General features: G+C 43.3%; 1 protein-coding gene across 1 annotated transcript in view; it reads right to left on the reverse strand.

Annotated features, from left to right (window-relative positions):
* The window catches only part of ERBB4 (erb-b2 receptor tyrosine kinase 4), a 589,315-nt gene that overhangs the window by 121,052 nt on the left and 443,251 nt on the right, over positions 1-25,012 (reverse strand). The window contains exon 21 of the mRNA XM_077829473.1: positions 14,232-14,417. Coding sequence (XP_077685599.1) covers positions 14,232-14,417 — 186 coding nt within the window. The remainder of the gene's footprint in view (positions 1-14,231; positions 14,418-25,012) is intronic.

A 25,012-nucleotide genomic window follows, 5' to 3' on the forward strand; every position in this document is an offset into this window, starting at 1 on the left:
ACAGACAAATTATTATAACCACCCTCTGCACAGACATCCTCATGACTTCTGATTCCGAAGCAGCCTTCATTCCCAAATGTCCCGAAATTCACAGTTACTGCCCCTTTCCAGGTTCCCTCCTAATGTTTCATTTCCCCTTCTCCCCATCCCTCTGCCAATTTCCCCCTGTGTCTACAACAAGTTATGTTTATTATTAGTTGAGCACTGAGAGGGATGCTGTTCAGGACACACAGAGAGGATCCCTGCCTTAAGGAATTTACAGCGTAAGTAATTCAACATGAGCCTGGTTGCAAAGACGGTTCCTGATCCCATTACAGCACATAGAATCATAAAATATCAGGGTTGGACGGGACCTCAGGAGGTCATCCAGTCCAACCCCCTGCTCAAAGCAGGGCCAATTCCCAATTTTTGTCCCAGATCCCTAAATGGTTCCCTCAGGGACTGAACTCTCAACTCTGGGTTTAGCAGGCCAATGCTCAAATCACTGAGCTATCCTTCCCCCCAAAAGTTTGGAGAACATCATCCAGTTCTGGGCACAGGCAGGCAAAGTTTTGGTGTAAAACAGTTTTCTGTCAGAAAATGCCATTTGAAACTAAAGTTTTTAGCAAAATTGTATTGATTTAGACACAACTGCATTTTGAAAAAAAAATTGGAAAAGAACACTTCAAGAACACTGCCCCTTTTTGCCATTTTCAGAAGCAAAGATATCAAATTTTTATTTCAAAATGACACTTTGTTCAGAAATGTGTTATATTAAAAATTAAAAAGGTTTGAAATTTATGCAAAACATTTCCAATTTATCAAAACAAAATATTTTAATTGATACTTTCTTTGGATTTTTTTTTACCAAAAAAAAATAATTTGGGGTTTTTCTTCTGATTTGGGATGATTTTTATTTTGAAATCTTAAAAATTTTCCATTGGCCAGAAAATCCATTTTCCAACCAGCTCTAGCTAGGAGCTAATAATTTGTTGCTGGATGGTAGGCTATAATTGGTCACTGTATATTATATGAGCCTCTCTCTCTTTAACTATCTTGCAGCATTGACAATTAGTAAATAAAACCAAAAGCACTGAGGATTTAGACCAAATGATCCAATACAGGCAAAGGTACAGGCTCAAGTTAGAAGAAGGTCATAGGATGCAGAAAGAAAACCAGGACCACAGTGAGAATTGCTGCATACTGAGACCTAATTTCCACAAACAGGCTAGACAGAAACAGATGGGAAGAGAGAGAGTGTTGACTAATGACACCTGACTGCCAGATGACCCTGTAGGTATGAGCGCTGTTATGACACCTGAAATGGTGCCAGCAGCCAGTTAGAACAGCCCTGTCCCGCCTCACATTTCATTAAACAGGCTTACCTTGGTCTTCTGTAGTACACAGGGACATGCCCGCACACACAATGCAGTGGAGATTATACAGCATCCCCAGAAACTATATCTTCTAAATGGGCAGCACTTTTATGAACAGTTTACGCAGCAGATATTTAACTGAGTGTTTGCTGTCAGCATTGTATTCAATTGTGCACACTGGGGGATCTGTTCCTTTAAAATGCATTGAGTGCGACCCATCGCATTCTCACGGCAGCTGGACCACTATGTTCTGAGGACCAAAGAGGAATATTAGCATAGGGATAGACTGTGAGGTCTTTACATGGGGCAGAATCATGCCCTTGGATACGGCAGGTGCAGGGGAGTCCAGGTGTGTAAAATGACTTCTATTTCCCTACACCGGTTACCGTTATTACAGGTCACAATAAGGAGGGACAGGGGAGGGGAGAAAGCAGCCTTCACTTGGCCACTACTCCCCCTTGCATGCAGACAGCTTAAAGCTGTCTCCTGTACACTGGCCAGTGCAGCTTACTTCTCTACAGCTTGATCTAAGGAGTTAAGCTCTGTGGCTGGGGGCTACGCCAGCCTCACGTCACCTGTGGATTGGGCACAGAAGGGGACATGTAACATACCCTGGCCAGTGGGTTTTATTTGTGCCATAGCTGCTATTCCACCAGGCAACAGAACCACCCTGGTTCTGCAGAGATTGGGTATGTCCACACAGCAAAGAAAAATTCACGGCTGGCCCGGGCTAGCTGATTCAGGCTGGGGGGCTGTTTCATTGCTGTGTTGACTTCTGGACTTGGGCTAGAGCCCGGGCTCTAGAAACCTGCAGGGAGGGAAGGGTTGGGGTGAGTCGGCTGGCACGGGCCAGTCACGGGTTTTTCTTTGCTGTGTAGACATAACTTTAGAGGTCTTTTGAAACCCCTGTGTCCAGGGTGAAGATATAAGAAACAGAACAAATTAGCATATTAATATGGATCCAAAATTTATAGCGAAGGACTGATATGGGCATTTATCTATTCAAATTTACAATATCCACTTTGCAAACTTTAGTGTCTTGGCCATTCATTGCAAGTAGGATAAGCTGCATTATGAGTTTATGTCTTTCAACTTTTTATTATACAGGAGAAAAGTCATTTTTAATGTGTAGGGATACAAAAGGCATCCAGCTTTTACTTTTGCACGCCAGCAACTTAGAAATAACTCAATACATATATTTCTTGAATAACAACAAAAAATGCTTTGGGCTGAGACTTTTTATGCCAAGTCACAGCCCAGAGCGAATATTTATGGCAAAAATATGGGTTTACAATGGAAATCCTGACAGACCCTAGCAGGTGCTGCTATAACGTCTTGAATTTGATTTAGGAGTGGTTTTCAATAATGCTTTTCCAAGCCTGTCTGTTGGGGATTGCTAGGAATATCATAATTTTTTTTTTCACAGTCGTTCAGTATACTTGATGACAGTGTTGGTATTTTAGGGCGGAACAAGCCTTTGGGGCCTACTGAGCCAACAGTTTTCAGTCCCCCAGTACTGGAGCCCCTATAAAAGTCACTGCGAAGCTCAGCGTTAACTTGTCTAGCTCCATGGCATTGCGAAATTAGACTAGAAAACATGAAGAGCTGAAGAGCTGTCACTTTGATTTTTCCTAACGATGGTCGATTATTCATGCAGGGCAGGCTGGCTTTTGGAGCCCATGAAACGACAGCAGAGGCGTACTCGATTTTTTGGAGGTGTAACAAACTAATTCCGAAACTGGGGCTCCTCCTGCCACGACAATGCCCTCCCTGTGGCTGAATTAGCTTCTTTGCTGACACACCCCCATAGCCGTGTGCAATAAAGGGACCTGCCTGCGACCTAGGTTAAATCATTTCTCTTGTCTGTGCCTCTGTTCCCCCCTCACTCTTTGTCTGTCTAGATTGTAAACAGGGTAGGGACTGTCTCTCACTGTGGATTTGCACGGCACCTAGCACAATAGGGTTCTGATCTTGTCTGGAGGCTGCCGGCTGCCCAGTCCCTTGGTTTATTTGGAGAACGGTCTCTTGGGGGGGAAAAAGGCTTAGATGTTGGTAGCTCTTCCCTACCCCTAGCATAAGAAGCTGGGCTCTGCTTCTGCAGCAGGAAAGGCTGGTGTTGGGTGGGGGTCCCTCATTCCCATAATTATATGGGCACGGAGGGTTTTTCCACGTTGGGGGGGAATTGTGAATTTTGTTCCACACCCACTTTCAATACAAAGGTGCTTTGATTATGTCTGGGGTCTTCCCAAAAAATCATTTCAGTAGCATCTCCAACCCCACACACACCCCCAGGCCAATCCCATGCATAGTGATGTAATCACAGTGGAAAGAAGTTTAAAATTCAGAGGGACATATATTTTAGGATAGGGTGGGGGTTGGCTGCAGAACTATTTTCACAGGTTTGCCCTGGATTGACCTGTTTTCGGCTAGTGTTTCTCAAGGGTAAAATTGTCTCTGTATCTGGGTATGTTTGCTACTAAACGAGGTGCCAGGGTGGATGATCCTATCCCTGACTCAGTGGGAATATCCTCTTTCAGCACAGCTCTCCCTGGGCACCAGAAGCAGAACGGCTGCCCCTCTTTTCAGTTTGCTGTCTGTAGATCCCTGCAACCTGCCAGCAGAAGATGAAAGGTGATAATTATGGGTACAGAAAATTGTGACTACATGTGTGAATTCAATGTCATAAAAAATATACCTTTCCCACCTATTTTGAATTTGCTGCTCGACACAATTAAGTTATTGTTTCAATATGGCTTTAATTTCATAGTCCTTGGTTTAAACCAGACTCTTCTACATGCTGAACTTCCTAATAGAGCAGCCCCATTAGTAAACTACATTTATGCTAATGTACTTGCTTGGAGTGATAATTATCGCAGCCTTTAGCCCTGCTCCTTACCAGTGTGAGTGTGTCGACTGGGACTGGTATAGCATTACAATTATACAATTAGCCTTGTCATGGCAAGGAGCTTTGGGAATAGAGACATCTTGAAGCTTAAAACGTGGACAGCTGATAGATGACTGTCATTAAACTCATCCTTTGTTCGCTCCGTGATGGAGTAAGTCACTGAGCATTAGGCCAGGGATCTTAAATGAAGAAGAAAGACCTTGAACCAGAGCCACTCTTCTTCACCTCCTTGCAACCTTTCCATTCACCCATTTCCTCCCACTGCACACACATTCTGTCCATCTCTCACCCCTGACTGCTGCAAAATAACAAAAGCTGTCTCCAGCAAGCCATTGCTTATCAATCAAATCCACACAAAGAGAGTCCAACAGCTCCTCTCCAAACAGTGCTGCCAGGTGTCCTTAATCTCAGCTCCCTTTTTTTTCCCAGCATCCCTCACTTTTCATGTAGTCTGCAGTGGAGACTGAAACTAACACACATGAGAGATGCGAAATTGGTAGTACAATAGGAGCCGCTTCTGGACCAGCTTCTCAGCTGGTGTTAATCAATATAATTCTTCTGAAATCACTAGAGCCCTGCTGACTTACACCAGCAGACAATCCGGATTTGAATCTTAACCCCAGGTGACTAAAATATATTCAGCTAAAAAGTCTGGCATGGAGGGAAGTTACAGTGGCAGAAAGCAGCCGTGAGATCCCATTTGCCAATTGTGGGAGGCCAGTGGGGCCCATAAAGCGAGCAGAGCTAGCTGAGAGAGGGGTGTAGCCAAGGTAGCAGGAAGATACACCGAATACAGACATTCCCTCTGCAACCTTTGACTTGAGGGCTCCTATATAGCCCCTCCTGCAAACCAACATCACCCATTGTCTTGGAGAAAAACATGGCTTGTGTGCCTTGGGAGGACTCTTACCTGGAGCACAGAGGTGGATTTGCATCTCCCTTCAACACTTTAGCTTCAGTGAATTTGATCCCAGCAGCTTTTCTTTCCAATTCCATTTTCTAGGGCATTTTCAAACATTTTCTCTATATAGCTGGATAACTGAGGTTGTGCAGGCCTCAGGTTGATGTAATTTGAGAAGCTTTTATATTCAAAAGATGTAAAAATAATCCCCCACAGGACTTGATTTTCCTTCCTCGGCATGCCACTATATCAAACTGCCTCTGCTTTGGCTTATTATTATTCTAAAGTAACACTTATGGAATGACTGTACTCTAAAATGTGATAAGCAGACTTGGCAGCCTCAGGAGGGACCAGAGATTGAATGGGGGGAGGGTGTTGGACTGGGACTCAGGACACCTGGTATTCTAGACTTGGCTAGTCACTTGCTGTGTGATTTAGGGAAGGTTACTTCCCCATTCTGTGCTTTTTTTTCTCCTCCCACCCTTTGTCTGCCTTGTCCATTTAGGTTATAAGCTCTTCAGGGCAGGAACTGTCTCTCGCTGGTTTTGCACAGAGAGGCCCTGGTCTCAGCTAGGCCCTGTTGGCATAATGACAATATAAATACATAGTACTAATGAATGGACCCCTACCTCTTAAGGTGGTCATTTCAGAACAGCGTTGAAGCACTTGGTAGGGCTGCACACATTAGCATTCACTGCCTCTTCCTCCCTGTACCTGCTCTGTGAATTAGGACTTCAGTATGCAAGGCTACAGATCCAGTTTTATTCATAAGGACTTATGTGAAACAAGATTTTTAGTGAAAATGAGGTGTTTGTCAGGTTGCAGTGTGCGGTAGCAAAGAAAAACAAACCAATGGAATTCAACAGGATGGAAAACAGGTGTTGCATTGCATCAGAATGTGAAGGGAACACTTTGGAAAGTAACATAGCCTACTTACCAGGACAGCCACGTGTCCGTTCTACTGGAACAACTGCGTGGTACGGGACTGCTGCTCAATGAGAGCGAGCGTGACAGAATCAATGGTTACCACATGTTAGCTATCCAAATTTTTTAAAATATCCTTATTCCTATCACATGCAAGCCCTGTATTAATATTCTCTAAGCATGATAATAGTTGTCAGGGTATGACACGACTGGCACGTGGGCAATCTGACCTAGTGGTCAGAGAAGGAGTCACATCAGGTCAGATACCAGGAGGTCAAAGTCCGAGACAGGCCAGAGAGCGAACCAAGAGTCGAGTGTCAGGGGGCAGGCAGGGTCAGGTTACCAGGAAGACAGGCTAGTGGAGAGGGACCAGGAAGCACAAGGCATACAATCCAGAGCATGGATAACTTTCTGTTCTTGTGCGAGGTTTAAATAGGGGATCAGAACCCCCAGCATTCTGCCAATCAGCTCCCAGGCCTGAGGTCTTCTGTCTGAGTTCAGCTCCTATTCTGACAACAGTTAGCAGATCCCTGAGTGGCAGGTTGGATCCTTTTAGCTCCACAGAGCCCTGTGGACCAGAGTTCAAGATCCACAGTCCTTGACAGGCCTCGGTAGGTCAAACAATAAATGTAATTATAATGGACCAGATTTCCCCTCTTACATTCAGCAGCACCTCAAACCACAAGATACCACGTTCACTTCAACAGAACCACTGATGGAGTAAGGTACTAGTCATTTTGAGTAAAAAAATCAGAATCTGGCCCAAAATAATGACAATTTATTTTTATGGCCTTACCTAGTGACTGCAGACCCTGTGTGAGTAAAAGCCTTTAGATCATGTTTTGCTCTATTTGCATGTGTTAAAAATAAAAAAGGTATGACTTCTACTCAAATCTTAATAGGTTCAGGTAACAGCCAGCAAAGAGCTTCCACCACGTTGTTAGGAAGGCTATTTGGCTCTCTTGGTCAGCTGATAGTCACTGTCCAAGGTTTTAAGTTCTGATGCAACATGGCACCTGTTTTTCATCTTGCTGAATTTTAATAATTTATTTTACATTGTTAGGTACAACATGCTGTAACCTTAGGGACTTACAGCCGTATTTTAAAGGTATTTTCGTCCTACACTTCCATGAAATAAATAGGAGCAAAGCACCTGAACACCTTTAAAAATTGTGGCCTCTGTAATTTTACTAAAAAGCTTGTATGAAATGAGCGCTTATAAAAAAGACACTAAGTGCCTAAGAGCCAGATCGCCAATGGTATTTAGGTGCTCAAAGATGCAGATATTTCACCTAGTGGGATTTTCAAAGTCAAGAGTTGAGAGTTAAGAGCCTAGAAACTTTTCAAAATCCCAGTAAGTGACTATATGCATTTTAGGTCCATAAAAACTTTTGAAAAATTGGGCCCTCAGGCCATTTCTGGAATGACCAGTCCTAACATTTCAAGCTCCATGATCATTTACTCCATATTTGGCTTCTCATGCAGGCCAAAAAAGGATTTGAAGAGCAAATAGCCAAAGACTCAAAAACTTTAACAGCAACAAAATGTTTAAGTACATCTGAAGCAGGAAGCCAGCCAAACAATCAGTGGGGCTACTGGATGATCAAGGTGCAAAAGGAACATTCAAGGAAGATAAGGCCACTGCAGAGAATTATTTGCATCGGTCTTCACTGCAGAGGATGTGAGGGAGATTCCCACACCTGAGCCATTTTTTTTAGGTGACATATCTGAGGAACTGTCCCAGATTGAGGTGTCAACAGAGGAGGTTTTAGAACAAAATCATAAACCAAAGAGTAATAAGTCACCAGGACCATATGGTATTCACCCAAGAGTTCTGAAGGAATTCAAATGTGAAATTGCAGAATTACTAACTGTGGTATGTAACCTATTATCTAAATCAGCTTCTGTACCAGATGACTGGAGGATAGCTAATGTGACACCAATGTTTTAAAAAGGCTCCAGAGGTGACCCTGGCAATTACAGGCCAGTAAACCTAACTTCAGCACCAGGCAAATTGGTTAAAACTATAGAAAAGAACAAAATTATCAGTCACAGATGAACCAGATTTGCTGGGGAAGAGTCAACCTGGCTTTTGTAAATGGAAATCATGCCTCACCAATCTATTAGAATTCTTTGAGGGGTTCAACAAATGTGGACAAGGGTGATCCAGTGGATATAGTGTACTTGGACTTTCAGAAAGCCTTTGACAGGGTTCCTCACCCAAGGCTCTTAAGCAAAGTAACAAATCATGGGATAAGAGGGATCAGTAACTGGTTAAAAACAGAAAACAAAGGGTAGGAATAAATGGTCAGTTTTCAGAATGAAGTGAGGTAAATAGCGGTGTCCCCCAGGGATCTGCACTGGGACCAGACCTATTCAACATATTAATAAATGATCTGGAAACAGGAATAAACAGTGAGGTGGCAAAATTTGCAGATGATACAAAATTACTCAAGGTAGTTAAGTCTAAAGCAGACTGCCAAGAGCTACAAAGGGATCTCACAAAACTGGGTGACTGGGCAACAACATGGCAGATGAAATTCAGTGTTAATAAATGCAAAGTAATGCACACTGGAACATAATCCCAACTCTACATACAAAAATTATGAGGTCTAAATTAATTTTTACCACCCATGGCGGGGGCAAAAGACATATCTGGCTTCAAGACTAAGTTTATGGAGGAGATGATATGATGTGATAGCCTAATTTTGGCAATTAATTGATCTTTGACAATTAGCGATAAATATGCCCAATGGCCTGTGATGGGATGTTAGATGTGGTGGGATCTGAGTTACGACAGAGAGTTCTTTCCTGAGTGTCTGGCTGGTGAATCTTGCCCACATGCTCAGAGTTTAGCTGATCGCCATATTTGGGGTCGGGAAGGAATTTTCCTCCAGGGCAGATTGGACGAGGCCCTGGGGGGGTTTCGCCCTCCTCTGTAGCATGGGACACAGGTCACTTGATGGAGGATTCTCTGCACCTTGAAGTCTTTAAACCATGATTTGAGGGCTTCAATAGCTCAGACATAGGTTTGGGGTTTGTTACAGGAGCGGGTGGGTGAGATTCTGTGGCCTGCATTGTGCAGGAGGTCAGACTAGATGATCATAATGGTCCCTTCTGACCTTAAAGTGTATGTTTCTATGATTCTAAGAAAGAAATATTGGAATTATCATAAGTAGTTCTCTGAAAACCTCCGCTCAATGTACAGTGGAAATCAAAAATGCTAACAGAATCTTAGGAACCATTAGGAAAGGGATAGATAATGAGACAGAAAATATCGTAATGCCACTATATTAATCCATAGTACGCCCACACCTTGAATACTGCATGCAATTCTGGTCACCCATTTCAAAAAAGATATTTTAGAATTCGAAACAGTACAGAGAAGGGCAACAAAAATGATTAAGGGTATGGAACACCTTCCATTTGATGAGAGATTGAAAAGACTGGGATTTTTCAGCTTGGAAAATAGATGACTGAAGAGACACATGATAGAGGTCTATAAAATCATTAACAGTGTGAAGAAAGTGTGTTAGGAAATGTTATTCATTCCTTCACATAACACAAGAACCCAGGGTCACCCAATGAAATTAATAGGCAGCAGGTTTAAAACAAACAAAAGGAAGAATTTCTTCACACAAAGTACAGTGAACCTGTGGAACTCATTGCCAGGGGATGTTGTAAAGGCCAAGATTATAACAGGGTTCAAAAAAGAACTAGATAAGTTCATGGAGGATAGGTCCATCAATGGCTATTAGCCAAGATGGTCAGGGTTGCAACCCCATGCTCTGAGTGCCCCTCGCATCTGACTGCCAGAAGCAGGGAGGAGACGACTATGGATGGATCACTTGATGATCACCTGTTCCGTTTGTTACCTCTGAATCACCTGGCATTGGCCACTGTTGGACGACGGGGTACTGGGCTAGATGGGCCATTGGTCTTACCCAGCATAGCCATTCTTAGCTTCTCAGAGACTACACCAGCCACTCTTGCTCACCTTGAATAGTTCTGACTGTGAGTAATGGCTGCAGACTTATTGCTTTGTTGCACTTCAGTTTCTTCACTAAAGTCAATGACAGCTGAACTCTCAACCAATAGAATCTTTAGCAATTAGAACGCTGGGCTAAAAGGCAAAGCTTCAGTTCCTAAGTGAGACACCTGAACACGATTCATCTACTGTGTATCCCACGATGCACTGGAGGTACTCGGTGTTTCTGTAGACTAGGAGGCTGATATTCCCATAGCTTTGGCTGCCGCCTAATGGTCATATTTTATTTAGAATATGTGCAGTTGCTCTGCTTCTGTCACTTTCATCTTTGGAATAAGAAGTTAAACTGCTGGAAAGAAAGTACCATTAGTCTACAATGATCTAATAATCAAAATAAAGTATACACCATCCATGCAAGCAAAGAAATTCAGCTAAGCTCTCATTCACCTGGAAGTGGAAAATACTTAATAAGCACCCTATAGTCAACATTCAAAGAAGATCACCAGAGGCATATTGACCTTGGCAACCAGGCCTATTTCCCGTCTAGCTTTTGCATCTACTTATAAGAAAATACAGAGAGCTGGAAGTGAGCACCCAGGCAGCATTAATTAACTCTGACGCAACGCCTTCAGTACACAACAGCCTGCATGCCAGACAGAGAAAGACCATGGGAATAGTGCATATTGCAGTCATGGTAATTTGATTTTAAATCATTCCCCAAAACAAACCCACCCCCCAAAATAAAGGCTCTCCCACCTCCTTCATCTCTGTTCTTGCCAGAGAAAACTGTCTTCAAAACCAGACGGGACAAAAAGGGTACATATAGTGAAAGGCAGACCTCAGAAGCTTTCTCAGGCAGCTGAAAACGTATGTAGGACAGGGGTTCTCAAAGTTTGAGAACCATTGATCTAGGAGGTCACTGAACATTCTCTGGATCCTGTTATACCCGAGTGATTTTTGGTAGCCTTCAGAAAGACACAATAAATCTTTTCAACATGCCTAAAAAAAGTGAGAGGTTGAGAGAAATTCCCACGCCCAGAAGGAGTCTGCAAACTGAACAGTGAGTTCTCCGTGGATAGAGACGCTCAGAAGGTAAAGCATTTCACTCAGCTATCTAGTAGAAATTGTAGTTTGACACAACAGCCTGTTTCAGCATTCACTCCATTGGCAACTTGGCCATTTGAAGGCAAACTGAATCTCTCTATTTTCAGAATGCCAGCTGATTCCCATGATCAATAAAGGTGACAGATGAGTGGCACAGCGATACTGCTATTCTCTTGCGATTGGGATCCATCCCGCACATTTATTCCACTTTTTAGACTAAGGGCAGTCCCGCTGCTGTGCTCCAAAAGTTTCTTTTCATCATCATTACGTCCAAAATTTGTCCATACTCTGCCTCTAAATGAAGGACAGCCTTATCATATTGTGTCTAAGGCCAGAAGGGACCATCTACCTATGACCTCCTGCACATCACAAGCCACTAACCTCCATCCAATTAATTACTGTATTTAACCCAATAACCTGGATTAGACTGAACTATTTTGTGCCACAGGCTGAGAAGAGGAAGAACTGAGATGCATCAATGGCAGAGAACTGATCTGGTGAGACACACCCAGATTACGCGAGAGCTGCAAGAAAACGTGTCTTTCCATTGGAATTTCCATTGGGGAGTGCCATGTGATGCAGAGATAATGCCGTGCAACATGAGCATGTCACAGGGGTCAGAACCATCCCACACACTATTTCTTCTCTGCTGTGATACCTTAATGTTGATTACACACTGAGGGCTTGCTTCCACTTGACCATTGTGCACATGTGCTGATGGTGACCCTTTCCCCCCTGTGAACCTTCTACTCAAAAGCCAGGCTCAATCAGAATCTTCGCGCTCAAGAAACACTAAACGCTAAACACTCTGAGGTTTACCCATCACTGGGTTTTTTGCCACACCAGCATTGTGCAGTAGCACTCAACATTTGTGGAAACCTTCCCAACTAAACGAGCCACCTCATCACTACATACCATAGAAATGCACTGATAAGCTAGCACCAGCAGAATGGAGAACATCCCATGACATAGGTTCGATTCTCCTGCTCTCAGTCCTCTTGCAAACCAATAGTGATCCCCACACGGAAAGCAAGGCAGGCAAAATAAAGGGAGATGCACATTAAGCATCTAAGAGGAGGCAGATCCAATTAAGCTGTGACTACAAAGAACTAAAAGGGCAAATATGTCTAGCAAGCAATATGCAGCTTCAAGAAAAACAGCTGCTCATAACAGTTTCCCTTGTGAGGAGCCAAGCAGATGACCCTGATGCTGTAACATGAGGCCGAATTAAAATTAACCATATGCCACTGCGATGTGGAGAAAGATGGATTAATTAAACTTTGCTTCTTCCCCTCATTAATAGGCCACCTTTTGTTCCGGGGAATTTCCCTCCATCTTCTTCATGGTTCATCTGTTAATATTACACATTTGGTCTACCCTTCCTTGGAGTGCTGGAGAGCCTAATAGCTCAGTTTTAAGTCCCTGTAATGCCTCACCTCCTTCTCTCACCACACACACACGCCAAGAAGAGCGTTAGGCTACAATTTTCAAACGTGCCTGAATCCACACAGAATCCCATAAATAAGGGGCCTCAATTGTGAATGAATTCCTTTCAGAAATGCTGAGGGTCTGGCAGCACCCTCTGCTCCTTATCACTGCAGTTGTGCTTCAGCTCCTGCATGGAACCAGTCCAACCATCCATAGCTATTACAGAGTAATAGCAAGTGCCATTGTCGGTCTCATTAGGCTAAGCCAATGGGAATTTGGTCTCAGTATACACTGCACAACCAGGTACTAGTGTAGCAGTTGAAAACAAAGGCAGGTTATCTTTATGCATATGGTACTAAGTAAGGGGTCTGTAATAAATAATAACCACCATCAATAATCTAGAGAGCGGAGAGCAGATGGAAAAGAGAGAGAGCTGAGGAAGAGGATGACAAGGAAACCTGAAAATGCCAATGAAAAATAATGGAATCTCTAGTCCAGGAAAAATGAGCAATCTCTGAAGAGAGCAAGAGGACTGCCATTGTGTTCTGCCCCTCATGGAGATATAGGCAGGAAGGCAAAGAAGGGCTTGTTTGAACCCTCAGATATCTTTCCCTCCTGGCACACAAATGCAGGGCTGCATCTTGCATTGGACAACTTTATTGGTGCTTCACTTTCGTAAGTATAATATTCACTTGTTGAAACAAAAAGCAAACAAACTCCACAACCATATTTTTTGTGATGACTGCCCTCTGGTGTGACACATTGGGGATTGAACGTAGGACTCCCAGCACTAAAGCTGCTAAAACTTGAGCTAAGAGCCAGGACTTGTTAGCAGCTGCTATAGCAGATCCTCTGCAGACTGGGCACCGAGGATGCCCTGTAACATGCACTCACATGGGAGTTACTAACATTTTCTGTTCTGTTGTGAAAATGTAACTTTTAAATAATTTTACAAGTATTTAGTGCCTGATTCACAGTCAGTCACACACACACACTGAAGTGCCTTCATAACTTTCTGGTTGACATATGCGCAAGAGAGATACCACCCTGGTAGTGTACAATGGATGCAAATTGTAGTCCCTTAACACTTCCAAATCTTTTCATTCATTGTGACCGGATATCTAAAAAAGTGGTTCCTAAGCATGCCATTAAATACCAACTTATTTGTTGCAACGAGTTCCTGAACAACACACTCCTATGTAAGGAGTATATTAAGGCTGGATTTACAGTCTACTGTTAGTACCTCTCAGCTGACACTCTTTGAGCAATCAGGTACACATCTGAACTCTGAAGGCATCATTCTTACTTACTGAAGCAGCAGCAGAAGAGGTTGCCTAATCATTCTGTGCCAAGACTCGGATGTAGGAAAGAGGAGGCTTTTCCTCTTCAAGTCTTCCAAAAGCCCACAGTAAAATACGTTTTGTGTACGGGGCTGAGTCAGATTGTTACCTCACCAGTATATACTGTATTATTGCATGGAGGTAATGAAAAAGATCACCAAACTGCCTTATAAGAATAGATTTTCCTCTCTTGTTTTCTGCATAGGAATGGGTACTGCTGACTTTCAGAAATGACCGTGCTCATTTGTTTAGTCCTGGAAATATCCAAAAACCTGTCGGACCTTACCTTGGCTATCTGGACACACCAGTTCAGCAGGAGCTGGGAGCCAATGTTATCCTTGTGTTCGTGAACATAGTCCAGCAAGCAGCCGTGGGGCATCAGCTGAGTGACGAGCTGAATAGTGGGGCTCAAGCAGACGCCCAATAATCGCACCAGGTGTGGATGATCCATGCTTGCCATGATAAGTGCTTCCTGTAACAACAAAAACATCCCAAATCCATCATTGCATTCAAAGGTTCCATGCCCTGCAGATTTATGGCTCCCGCACACACTATCAAAAGGGATTTGGTGTCCCCTGAAGTACAATAAAGGTTCACGGTATCTTCCTGTTGTGATGAGATAGCACAAGCTACTCTTCAGCAAGGTCCAAACTGATGTAATTTATGTTACGCAAGGCTAAACAATGGGCCTGGTCCTCAGCGGCTATAAAGCAGCATTGCTCCACTGACGGCTGTTTCGGGAAAATCTGCCCTGCCCTCCACCGCCTCTTGCTGTGACAGTACCCTGAAGAGGGAACAGTGGTGTAGCTGATCATATTCATAGCATGAGATCTGTTTCTCCTTAAGAGATGTAGCTACTCATACTTATTTCCTTGAATCTTTCCCAAAATGTGGAAAAGGCCACTTGGCATTAAGCAACCGTTATAGCAATGGTCCCCAAACTTTTGAGGGTCATGCCCCGCTTCCCCCTGTCCACATCGCCCACACTGCCCAGAGCCAGGGTCCAGAGTGGGGCCATGGCTCGGGGCGGGGAGGGGCACAGACAGAGGTAAGGGGGCCAAGGTTGGGGCCACAGCTGGGGGTGTGGCTGGGAACAGAGCCACAGCCAGGGGCTGAGGCTGGGGCTGGGTCCACACTGAGCCACAGTGCGGGACAGCAGCCAGAATCCTGGCTGGGTGCAGAACTATTCCGAGGCTAGGAACAGGATCAGGCACAGGGCCGCAGCCAGGGGTGGGGCCGGAGCAGAGCTGGGAGTGTGGTGGGGCTGGATGGTGCTCTCGCCCCCTGTGAGGGCTGGCCAAGGCCAACTGTGCTCCCTGACCATGCCTCCATACCCTCTTAGGGGGCACAGCCCACAGTTTGGGGACCTCTGCACTCTACTGTAAGAACCAGACTTTGCAGCTCTTACTCCTAGCGCTACACCAGTCCTGGGGCTCAATCCTACACGATGTTGACCATGCCGGCCCAGACCCAGCAAAGTACTAAAAGCACACATTGAAAGCTAAGCCTCTGATGAAGGGCCTTGTAGGATGATGGCCAGACTGCTCAGCACACAGCAGGATCCAGCCTATAATGTAGCAAACTGATACTAATGGGAATTTTCCCTAATTCAAAGTTCATTTTTTATTTCATGCCTTGGGCTGGGACAGAGAAGATCTGGTACAAGATTTTCAAATGTGCAAGCCCTGCAGGATCAGACACCAAAGTAGCCTAAAAAGAAAAGGAGTACTTGTGGCACCTTAGAGACTAACCAATTTATTTGAGCATGAGCTTTCGTGAGCTACAGCTCACTTCAAATAAATTGGTTAGTCTCTAAGGTGCCACAAGTACTCCTTTTCTTTTTGCGAATACAGACTAACACGGCTGTTACTCTGAAACCTGTCAAAGTAGCCTACAGTCTGCAGCTATATTTCAACTACAAATCTTCACTTACAACAAAGCTGCCACAGCCAAGTGGCATCCGATGAAGTGAGCTGTAGCCCACGAAAGCTTATGCTCAAGTAAATTTGTTAGTCTCTAAGGTGCCACAAGTACCCCTGTTCCTTTCACGCCAAGCAGGCAGCTTTCAGAAGAGGCAAGGGGCAAAGCCTCTCTGGATTTACTGAGCTCTGCCCTTCAGTGGCAATCGTTTCACTGAGGCAAAGGAACACTGAAAAGTGACATGGAAATGGAGTTTTATGAAGCTCTTTTGGTTTTCTCCCCAAAAAAACCTGTTCAATGTATAACTGACAACTTAAAGAATAACGGCAAAAATAATACTGCACAAAGAGAGGATGACAAAACCTTCGTAGCAGAAGAACACAACAATAAAGAAAAGTCTCATAAAAGTTTTTTTTCCCCCATATTAAAAAAAAGTCCTAGCAAGGAGGTTGGGTTTGTATTAAAGAAAATTGTTCCTCACAGTACAAAGAGTATTTGAAACCAAATTGTGGAGTATTTGCATAATAGTTCTCTTTTTTTGAAAAAGAAAAGATGAACAAGACACTAATTGTAGGTTTTATTTTTTTCCCATAAAGAAGACAGCAGATGGCCTCAGATTTTTCCCCTTTTTCTTTTGAAATGAATGTGAAGCAAAACCAAAAAATCCCCCAACACCAAACTATTCAGCGGAGCGTTTTGGAGGAGGGGTGTGAGGGAGATCCTAATGCAACAAATGAGATGGGGGGAGTTTGGCTTAAGCAATTTGCTCCATGTTAAAATTAATACAGAGCTCTGTTTCCCAACTCTATATGGGGTCCCCTCAATGCAATTTTAGCCTCTCTTCTGCTGTCACTAGAAAATGTCACTGAAGGCCGCCAGACTAAATACATGTTGACAGGTGCATTATCCATTTTCGAGAAACAAAATTACTTTGCCTTTCTTTTTCTTTATTACCCCATATATTTTCTCCTCGACTTGCACCAGGGGGAAATCTCCCCCCACACGTCCCTGGCTTTGGGTAATGTAACAGGTGTTTCTCTAGCACCTTTGAAGTGGGAGCATTTTTCTTTATATTGAGAACAGGTTAGAACATAGCCATTTTTTTTTCTTTTTTGGCCCACCGTGGACTAGGAGGGCATGGACAAAAAAGCTTTGAAGCATCTCTCCTATTAGTCTCTAGCCACATATCATTTGTAACTCTATTTGAGTCTGAATGGAAGACGTTTCTGTACAATAATAAAAGTAAGCACTGCCACTTGTCACATCCTCGTATTATAAGGAAGTTCATGTTTCCTCACGAGTTTTGGACAGAGGTCCTGGAAAAAAAGTGGTATTTTTATAAACTCTTAAGGACTGCTCTGTGTTAGATTAAGGCTTGTAATGTGGCAGAGAGCAGCAACACCTTCACTACAGCTCTAGACCATTCATCTGCAAGGAATATTAATTTTGCATGAATCCTGACTTCGCACAAATTTCTTCATTGGTAAAATTAGTGCTATTTGTATTACATTAGCATCTATAGGACCCAGCTGAGATCAGGACCCCAGTGTGTTAGGCACACATAGACTCCAACTGGAATAGTTTATAATTTAAATAGACAAGACAGACAAACAACAACAAGAAGGAGGTATTACGATTTTCAAAAGCACCTTATTGACTAAGGAGCCTGAGTCCCATTTTCAAAAGCAATTTGGACACATCAGGGCTGTAGTAATATTTGGGCTCACATATTTATCCTGCCTGTAATGTCAGCTGTAAAAAGTGAGTGAAATTGTCACAATAACCTGTTAAAGAAAATTGTTTAAGACAAGATGTCAGGAGACAGAAAGACTGATTTATTTTAAACAGAAAGGGTTTTACTGATACTGCTTAAGTACTGTGTGAGGATTATGCTTGGTAAACAAGAGGAGTACAGGACCAGAAGTCAAGGAAACAAAACTGGTGTGTTGGGAATTAGGCCGCATGGTGGGCAAAATAATGAGAGGGCAGGCTATTCTGCCCATCACTCCCTTTTGGGGTTCTTAACAGGAAAAGACTTTGGGGAAAATTAGCTGAAAAAGGAACTGTCTGCCAACAACTGCTGCAGCAAGTTTTATCATCATGGCTGCTACCCTCATAGAATCATAGAATATCGGGGTTGGAAGTGACCGCAGGAGGTCCTCTCGTCCAACCCCCTGCTCAAAGCAGGACCAACCCCAACACCCTCAACATCTCCTGGGAGCCTGGACCTTCTATGCAGTAATCCTGAGGGATGTCTTCACCAAATTGGGCCAGACAGCTGAAACCACTACCTCCACTGGTGCGGACTAAATTCTTGAACACCACTTTGGCTCCCCCCACCCCCACCCCACCCCTCACCCCTCACTGTCCTTTTCCTTCCTCACCTTAAATATTTTCTTTCCTCTCTCTCTCTCCTTTTGCCTTCTGTTTAATAAGAGTCTGGCTCAGCTGGCCAAGACTGCATATGTTGTTACACTGATGTCAGCCGATGACCAGAGAGGCAACTAAGAGCAATGCCCTAAACAACCTAATGCTGGCACAAGGTTGCCAGTTCTCAGAGTGGCTGGTAAGACCATGTGCTCTTTCCAGCAAAAGGAAAGGGAATAGGATGTTAAAATGAGAGGATTATTTAATACTTGTAGTGTTGTAGCTGTGTTGGTCCAGGATATTAGAGATACAACGTGGGTGAGGTAATATCTTTCATTGGACCAACTTCTGTTGGTGAGAAAGACAAGACTTCGAGCTACGCAGAGTTAGACCTGAAGAAGAGCTCTGGGTAGCTCAAAAGTTTGTCTCTTTCACCAACAGAAGCTGGTCCAATAAAAGATCTTACCTCACCCACCTTGTCTCTTTATTTCAGGGATTCTCCACCTTTTTCTTTCTGAGGCCCCTGACAACATGCTATATAAACTCTATAGCCCACCAGTGCCACAACAGCTGTTTTTCTCCATATAAAAGCCAGGGCTGGCATTAAGGGGTAGGAAGCAGGGAAATTGCCCTGGGCCCCATGCCACCTCCGGCACTGTGAAGCAAAGTTGCTCAGGGTTTGGCTTCAGCCCTGGGTATTGGGGCTTGGGGCCCCGAGCTGCGGTCCTGTGCGGCTGGGCTTCAGCTTTCTGACCTGGGCCCTAGCGGGTCTAACACCAGCTATGCTTGGTGGACCCCCCTGAAATCTGCTCACGGGCCACCAGGGGGCTCTGGACCCCTGGTTGAGAACCACTGCTTTATTTAGTATTTTACATTTCAAATGCTTTAACTATTTTTTCCTTCTTTGTTGTATCTTTAATACAGAGTTTAAAGGATTTTTAATTGTGTGATTGCCATGACACTAAGCAGGCTGAGGTCTCTGTGTACCAAATCTCGAATCTTACTTTAAACTGTTTGATGTTGGACAGTGACCGGACTACATCAGCACCTTTAACTCTTTGGACCTATATATTTAATCTAAATTAACACAACAAGGCCAAGGGCCAGATTTTCGATTTTCAAAGGTATTTAGGTACCTAAATGCACCTAAATGTAGATAGACACCTAAGGGATTTTCAGAAGCACCTAACCAAATTAGACACCTGTCATAAATATAAAGGGAAGGGTAAACACCTTTAAATCCCTCCTGGCCAGAGGAAAAACACTTTCACTTGTAAAGGGTTAAGAAGCTAGGATAACCTCGCTGGCACCTGACCAAAATGACCAATGAGGAGACAAGATACTTTCAAAGCTGGAGGGGGGTGGGGAAACAAGGGTTCTCTCTGTCTGTGTGTTGTTTTTGCCAGGAACAGAAAAGGAATGGAGTCTTAGAACTTAGTAAGTAATCTAGCTAGATATGCCTTAGATTCTGTTTTGTTTAAATGGCTGATAAAATAAGTTGTGCTGAATGGGATGTATATTCCTGTTTTTGTGTCTTTTTGTAACTTAAGGTTTAACCTAGAGGGATTCTCTGTGTTTTGAATCTGATTACCCTGTAAAGTATTTACCATCCTGATTTTACAGAGGTGATTCTTTTACTTTTTCTTTAATTAAAATTCTTCTTTTAAGAACCTGATTGCTTTTTCATTGTTCTTAAGATCCAAAGGTTTGGGTCTGTGTTCACCTACGCAAATTGGTGAGGATTTTTATCAAGCCTTCCCCAGGAAACGGGGTGCAGGGTTTGGGAGGATTTTGGGAGGAAAGACGTTTCCAAGTGGGCTCTTTCCCTGTTATATATTTGTTAGACGCTTGGTGGTGGCAGTAATAAAGTCCAAGAGCAAAAGGTAAAATAGTTTGTACCTTGGGGAAGTTTTAACCTAAGCTGGTAAAAATAAGCTTAGGGGGGTTTTCATGCAGGTCCCCACATCTGTACCCTAGAGTTCAGAGTGGGGAAGGAACCTTGACAACACCTAACTCCCACAAGGGGTATTTTCAGAATGATGCTGGAAAATCCCAGTAGGTGTCTAAATAACCTTTCATGATCTGGCCGCTAGATCCCACTGACTTTCAGTGAGACTTAGGATCCTGAATTACTGAGGTGGTTTTGAAAGTTTTACCCATCCTCCCCATTTTACAGATGGTCAACTGACATACAGAGAGACACAATAATTGATGAAGATCACACAGGGAGTCTACAGCAGAGTTGGCAATTTGGACGCAGATCACCAGAATCCCAATCTAACCGCAAGATATAACCTCTCTCTCAAAGAAAAAGAAGGGAAAGAAGAGGACAAAACATTTGATCAGTCACAAAATATTGCAATCTCAATAATGCCATTGTTTATGTCAGAATTTGAGGAATGAGAGGACTGTGGATGTGTTATAGTCCATCGGACACTAATTCACTGTTAGACAAAAACAACAGACCATTTGTAGTGACAAGAAGACTCATCTGGGGCTCTTAGTCCACCAGAAGAGGGACTGACCTAGCCAGACCAAATCTATGGTTCAGTGAAGGTGAGTGAAGAAAGACCTCCCTTCAGTAAATGGCTACTTGCTCAGGTAGCTGGCAGCAATGTGGTTCTACTGTATCAGCCTCATCTAAGGGAGAATGCCAAGTGACTTTAATTAAGCATTCTGTTTTTCATTTAGTATTCTGATGTCCACATAGGGTGTTTTATATAAAGAAATCATCTGTCATGTTGCTCATTCGTAGCCTCTCTCCTCTTTTTTTTAAATGAATTTAATTATTGTCGCCAGATATATTAAACTCAACTCTGATTTATGTACACAGCCTAAATTGAAAACTAATGCCAATGTTATATTAATGTTCAACACTGATCCCAATGTTAAGGCCATTTAGTAAGATGACGACATACCCAATGAAGAGAACAGTTGTGTAGGTACCGCTGGTGAGTAAAACTATGTCTGTGCCGGGGGGGCGTGTAACCAAATTGAGGACTAAGGGTGAGATCTGAAAGATACCTATGGGATTTAGGCACTCAAACCACATTGAGTTTCAATGGGAGTTGGGCACCTAAAGCCCAAATTCTAGCTAAAATGGTTTCTGGACCCAGCCACACAGGGCAGACAAGCCATGCTCGAAATGGTTTTAGCCTCAACCATGTAACTTGGCCACAAATTCAGCACAGACAGGGCCACTGTGTTCCAGTTCCCTCATGAAGGACGAGGAGAACAAAGATGTGAGCAGGAAGCATTCCCCTCTGCTCTGAGTAAAATCTACACACAGGCTATCAGGCAACACTGAACTTATCCCTTTTCTGGTGTGTGGCTTTCTTGGTGAAATAATAATTTACAACTGAACATGAATATCAGCCTGGCTGCTCCTAGGGTTTCCCATGGCACCGCCTGGTTTCTGACCTTTGACCAGATGGTTTCTGTTCTTTGACTGGAGGGTCAGGCCCAATTCTTTTATAAACAGGTGGGAGTTAACAAGTTACACCAGCCACCAAGAGTCTACAGAATGTATTTAAGCTGCTTTATGCAATGTTCTAATTCCTATCCTTGCAGCGTGTCCTCAGAAGAGCCCTGCACCCCAACAGAGGGTTGTAGATCCTGCCACCCTCTAACAAGAGGTTCAATCACTCTTACCCATAAACCTGTTACAGAACCACAAACAGGGGTCCAATGTATTACTTATTAATTTCCCATAAAGGGCCTGATTATGACTCCCAAGAGCCTGAATCATGTTGGATAGGACAAGGAGATGCACCTCCTGCAGCATTCGTGCCCGGATGCAGGTAAGCTCCTGAACCCTGATATGAACGCTGAGTGGGTTTTCACACATTGCAAAGAGGTAGCCAATGCTCCTTCAAATGTAGCCTTCCTCGTGCATGGGGTGGAGAGGCCTTCTGTGGGGCTCGTCAGATGACACCTGCCCTCCTGAACCAAAGGAGCAGGAACAATCTTCCCATTCTAGAGCATTCTCACAAAAACAAGCTTAATTTAGTCCAGAGTGCTTAGATAAGCTCTACTTCTCTGAGCAGGTGAAGTGCGTGGCTCTTGGAGTGAACGTTTTTCGTGCGAATGCCCTACAAACTGGAAAAACAAAAAAAAACAAAAAAAACCTGAACAACAACAAAACTTGTTTCCTTGTCCTTGTGCTTCCAACTGTTTTTCAACTTAAAAGAAGGAATCCAATTATTCTTTAGAGTTATATTTCCCACCTAATTTTCCTAGCTCACTGCTATGGAAATAATTGTATGTACTTAAAAAGCTGTTTTTTTCCTGGGCTGTGCATTTCTTTGAAAGCCAAAAATGAGTTCTGTGTGACAGCAGAGATACTACAGTGGATATTCTTTTTCCATTAATTTTATGATACCTGTAATAGCTAGAGCAAGAAACCATGCCTAGAGTGCATGTCTGATCTGCCTCGGGGAGAATCCAATTATAGACTGATATATTTTCAACACATTTTCTTCTCAAAACCTCCCAGTTAATATGTCCTTTTGGGCCGTGCTAAACTTTTAGCTTACAGCTGACTTGGCCATATGTAGACTACACAAAAACTTCAGGAGATAGATATACACACATACAAAACACATTTATTATAGATGGTGATGGTTGCCTGATACTTCCCAATATGAGAACCTGTTTTCAGTTGCTTTTAACTTTGCCAAACTAACCATTTGGGATGAAATTTTCCATGCCTCAGCTGAATTTTTTTCCAAGAATGAAATTAGGGGAAAAATCATTTCTTTTTGGCTGTTAAAGAAAAACCTGCAACCATTTTGTTGAGAAACTCTACTGCGATCATGGTTTGGATCAGGGAGTTGCTGGAGTGTCTGGGACATCCCTTTGGCCATCCCCATGGAAATTCTCCCAAATATGGCCAAGTTCTGAGCCTCCACATATATAAATAGATTAGTTAATTAAAAAATGCAGTTTGCACAGGCTCAGTAGAGACTTGTTAGAGTTTGGCAGCTGATTTGCGTTGGCATGCTCAGATGAGGCTTTGGAGGATGAGCTAGACTTGCCCTGAAGTTGCTCTTTGCACTGCTGGGGACTGCCATGATGCCAGGCACAGGAACTGAAAGCAGAGAGATCCACTGTCTCCTGTACTCTCAATGTTCCCTGTGCTCACACCCAACCAACATGGAGGAGGAGGAGAAAGCACCTGATTTGAATGAGGGGTAAGAAATGGTGGGGACATGGGGTGGCAAGAGCCACATGGTGGGGAGTGGCAGAGGGGGAGGGGACAGGGTGTAGGGGTATTGATAGGAGCAGAGGAGTGCAGGAGACAAAAAAGAAATGTGATTAGGAGATGAGGGCGGGTCAGAGATAAGATGAGGTCACAGGAGCAAAATGCTCTATTAAATACTAGAGAACACATAAGAACATAAGGACGGCCATACTGGGTCAGACCAATGGTCCATCTAGCCCAGTATCCTATCTTCTAACAGAGGCCAATGCCAGCTGCCCTCTGAAACCTGAAATGAAAACCAGGAGTTCTGAGTCTCTACATTCCTCTGCTGTCAGCAAATAGCTGTGAAACCCGCTGGCCAGAGATGCCTATGATTCCGCCCTATTGGCTGGTCCACAGTGGATAACAACCTACTACTGTTACCAGCTACTCCATTAGCCTAAGTGGTAAAGGTCTGTGTGGTGGATCTAAAGGTCCAAATTCTACTAATGACCCAAGTTGATGAAATTAGTGGGCTTTTCTGACAACTCTGCCTTTAATCTCTGTGTTCTCCACCAAATAAATGTTGTGAAGATACATTCATCAGTGTTTGTGAAACACTCTGATATTATGGTGACAGCACCATGGAAATGCCCAGAAGGAAAATCATAATTTTGTATGCAGTGCAGGGTTTGAATATGTGCAGTAAATAGGGCCTGGTGCCACACATGGACTGTGGAGGATAAAAAAAATATTGAATAACTATCCATTCAGTAAATTAGGCTGAGGACCTGTGGAGAAAATCGTATGAGTTCATGTAAATTAAAGACTGTATCATTAGGCACCTGCACAAGGGGTAACTGTAACTCTATCATTTCCTAACTTTTAAGTACTTGACTTTGCAACCTTAACATTCTTCTAATGTGGATTTTTAGAGATGGTACATAGAAATATACAACTATATGCACACACCCACATATATATGTGGGTGTGTGTATATGTATGTATATATTACAGCTATAAATATTACCTGAGTGATATTCCAATTCTTTGTAGATGTGTGGACAGACAGATAAGTGTATCTCTGGATAAACCGATAGATAAGTATCTGTCTATGGTTTATCTATCTATCACACAAATGCTATCAAGATAAATTGTGTACACAATTATACGGAGCTTTGGTGTCATCAGATTAACTCCTTCTGACTATGACAGGTTTCAGAGTAGCAGCCGTGTTAGTCTGTATTCGCAAAAAGAAAAGGAGTACTTGTGGCACCTTAGAGACTAACAAATTTATTTGAGCATAAGCTTTCGTGAGCTACATCCGATGAAGTGAGCTGTAGCTCACGAAAGCTTATGCTCAGATAAATTTGTTAGTCTCTAAGGTGCCACGAGTACTCCTTTCCTTCGGCCTATGGCGACCCATATTAGCATGCTGCTAATATTAGTTACCTCAAGCATATTGTGATGATGCCAACGTTCTGTATGAAAGCGGCCTTGAAGACACACACTAGCCTCATAACAGCAATTTTAAAAAAAATCTCAGGTTGATCAATAAAAATCAAACTATCCAAACTTGCTCATGAGAGGAAAAGCTA

Source organism: Eretmochelys imbricata, chromosome 11 (assembly GCF_965152235.1).
Source record: "Eretmochelys imbricata isolate rEreImb1 chromosome 11, rEreImb1.hap1, whole genome shotgun sequence".
Lineage (NCBI taxonomy): Eukaryota > Metazoa > Chordata > Testudines > Cheloniidae > Eretmochelys > Eretmochelys imbricata.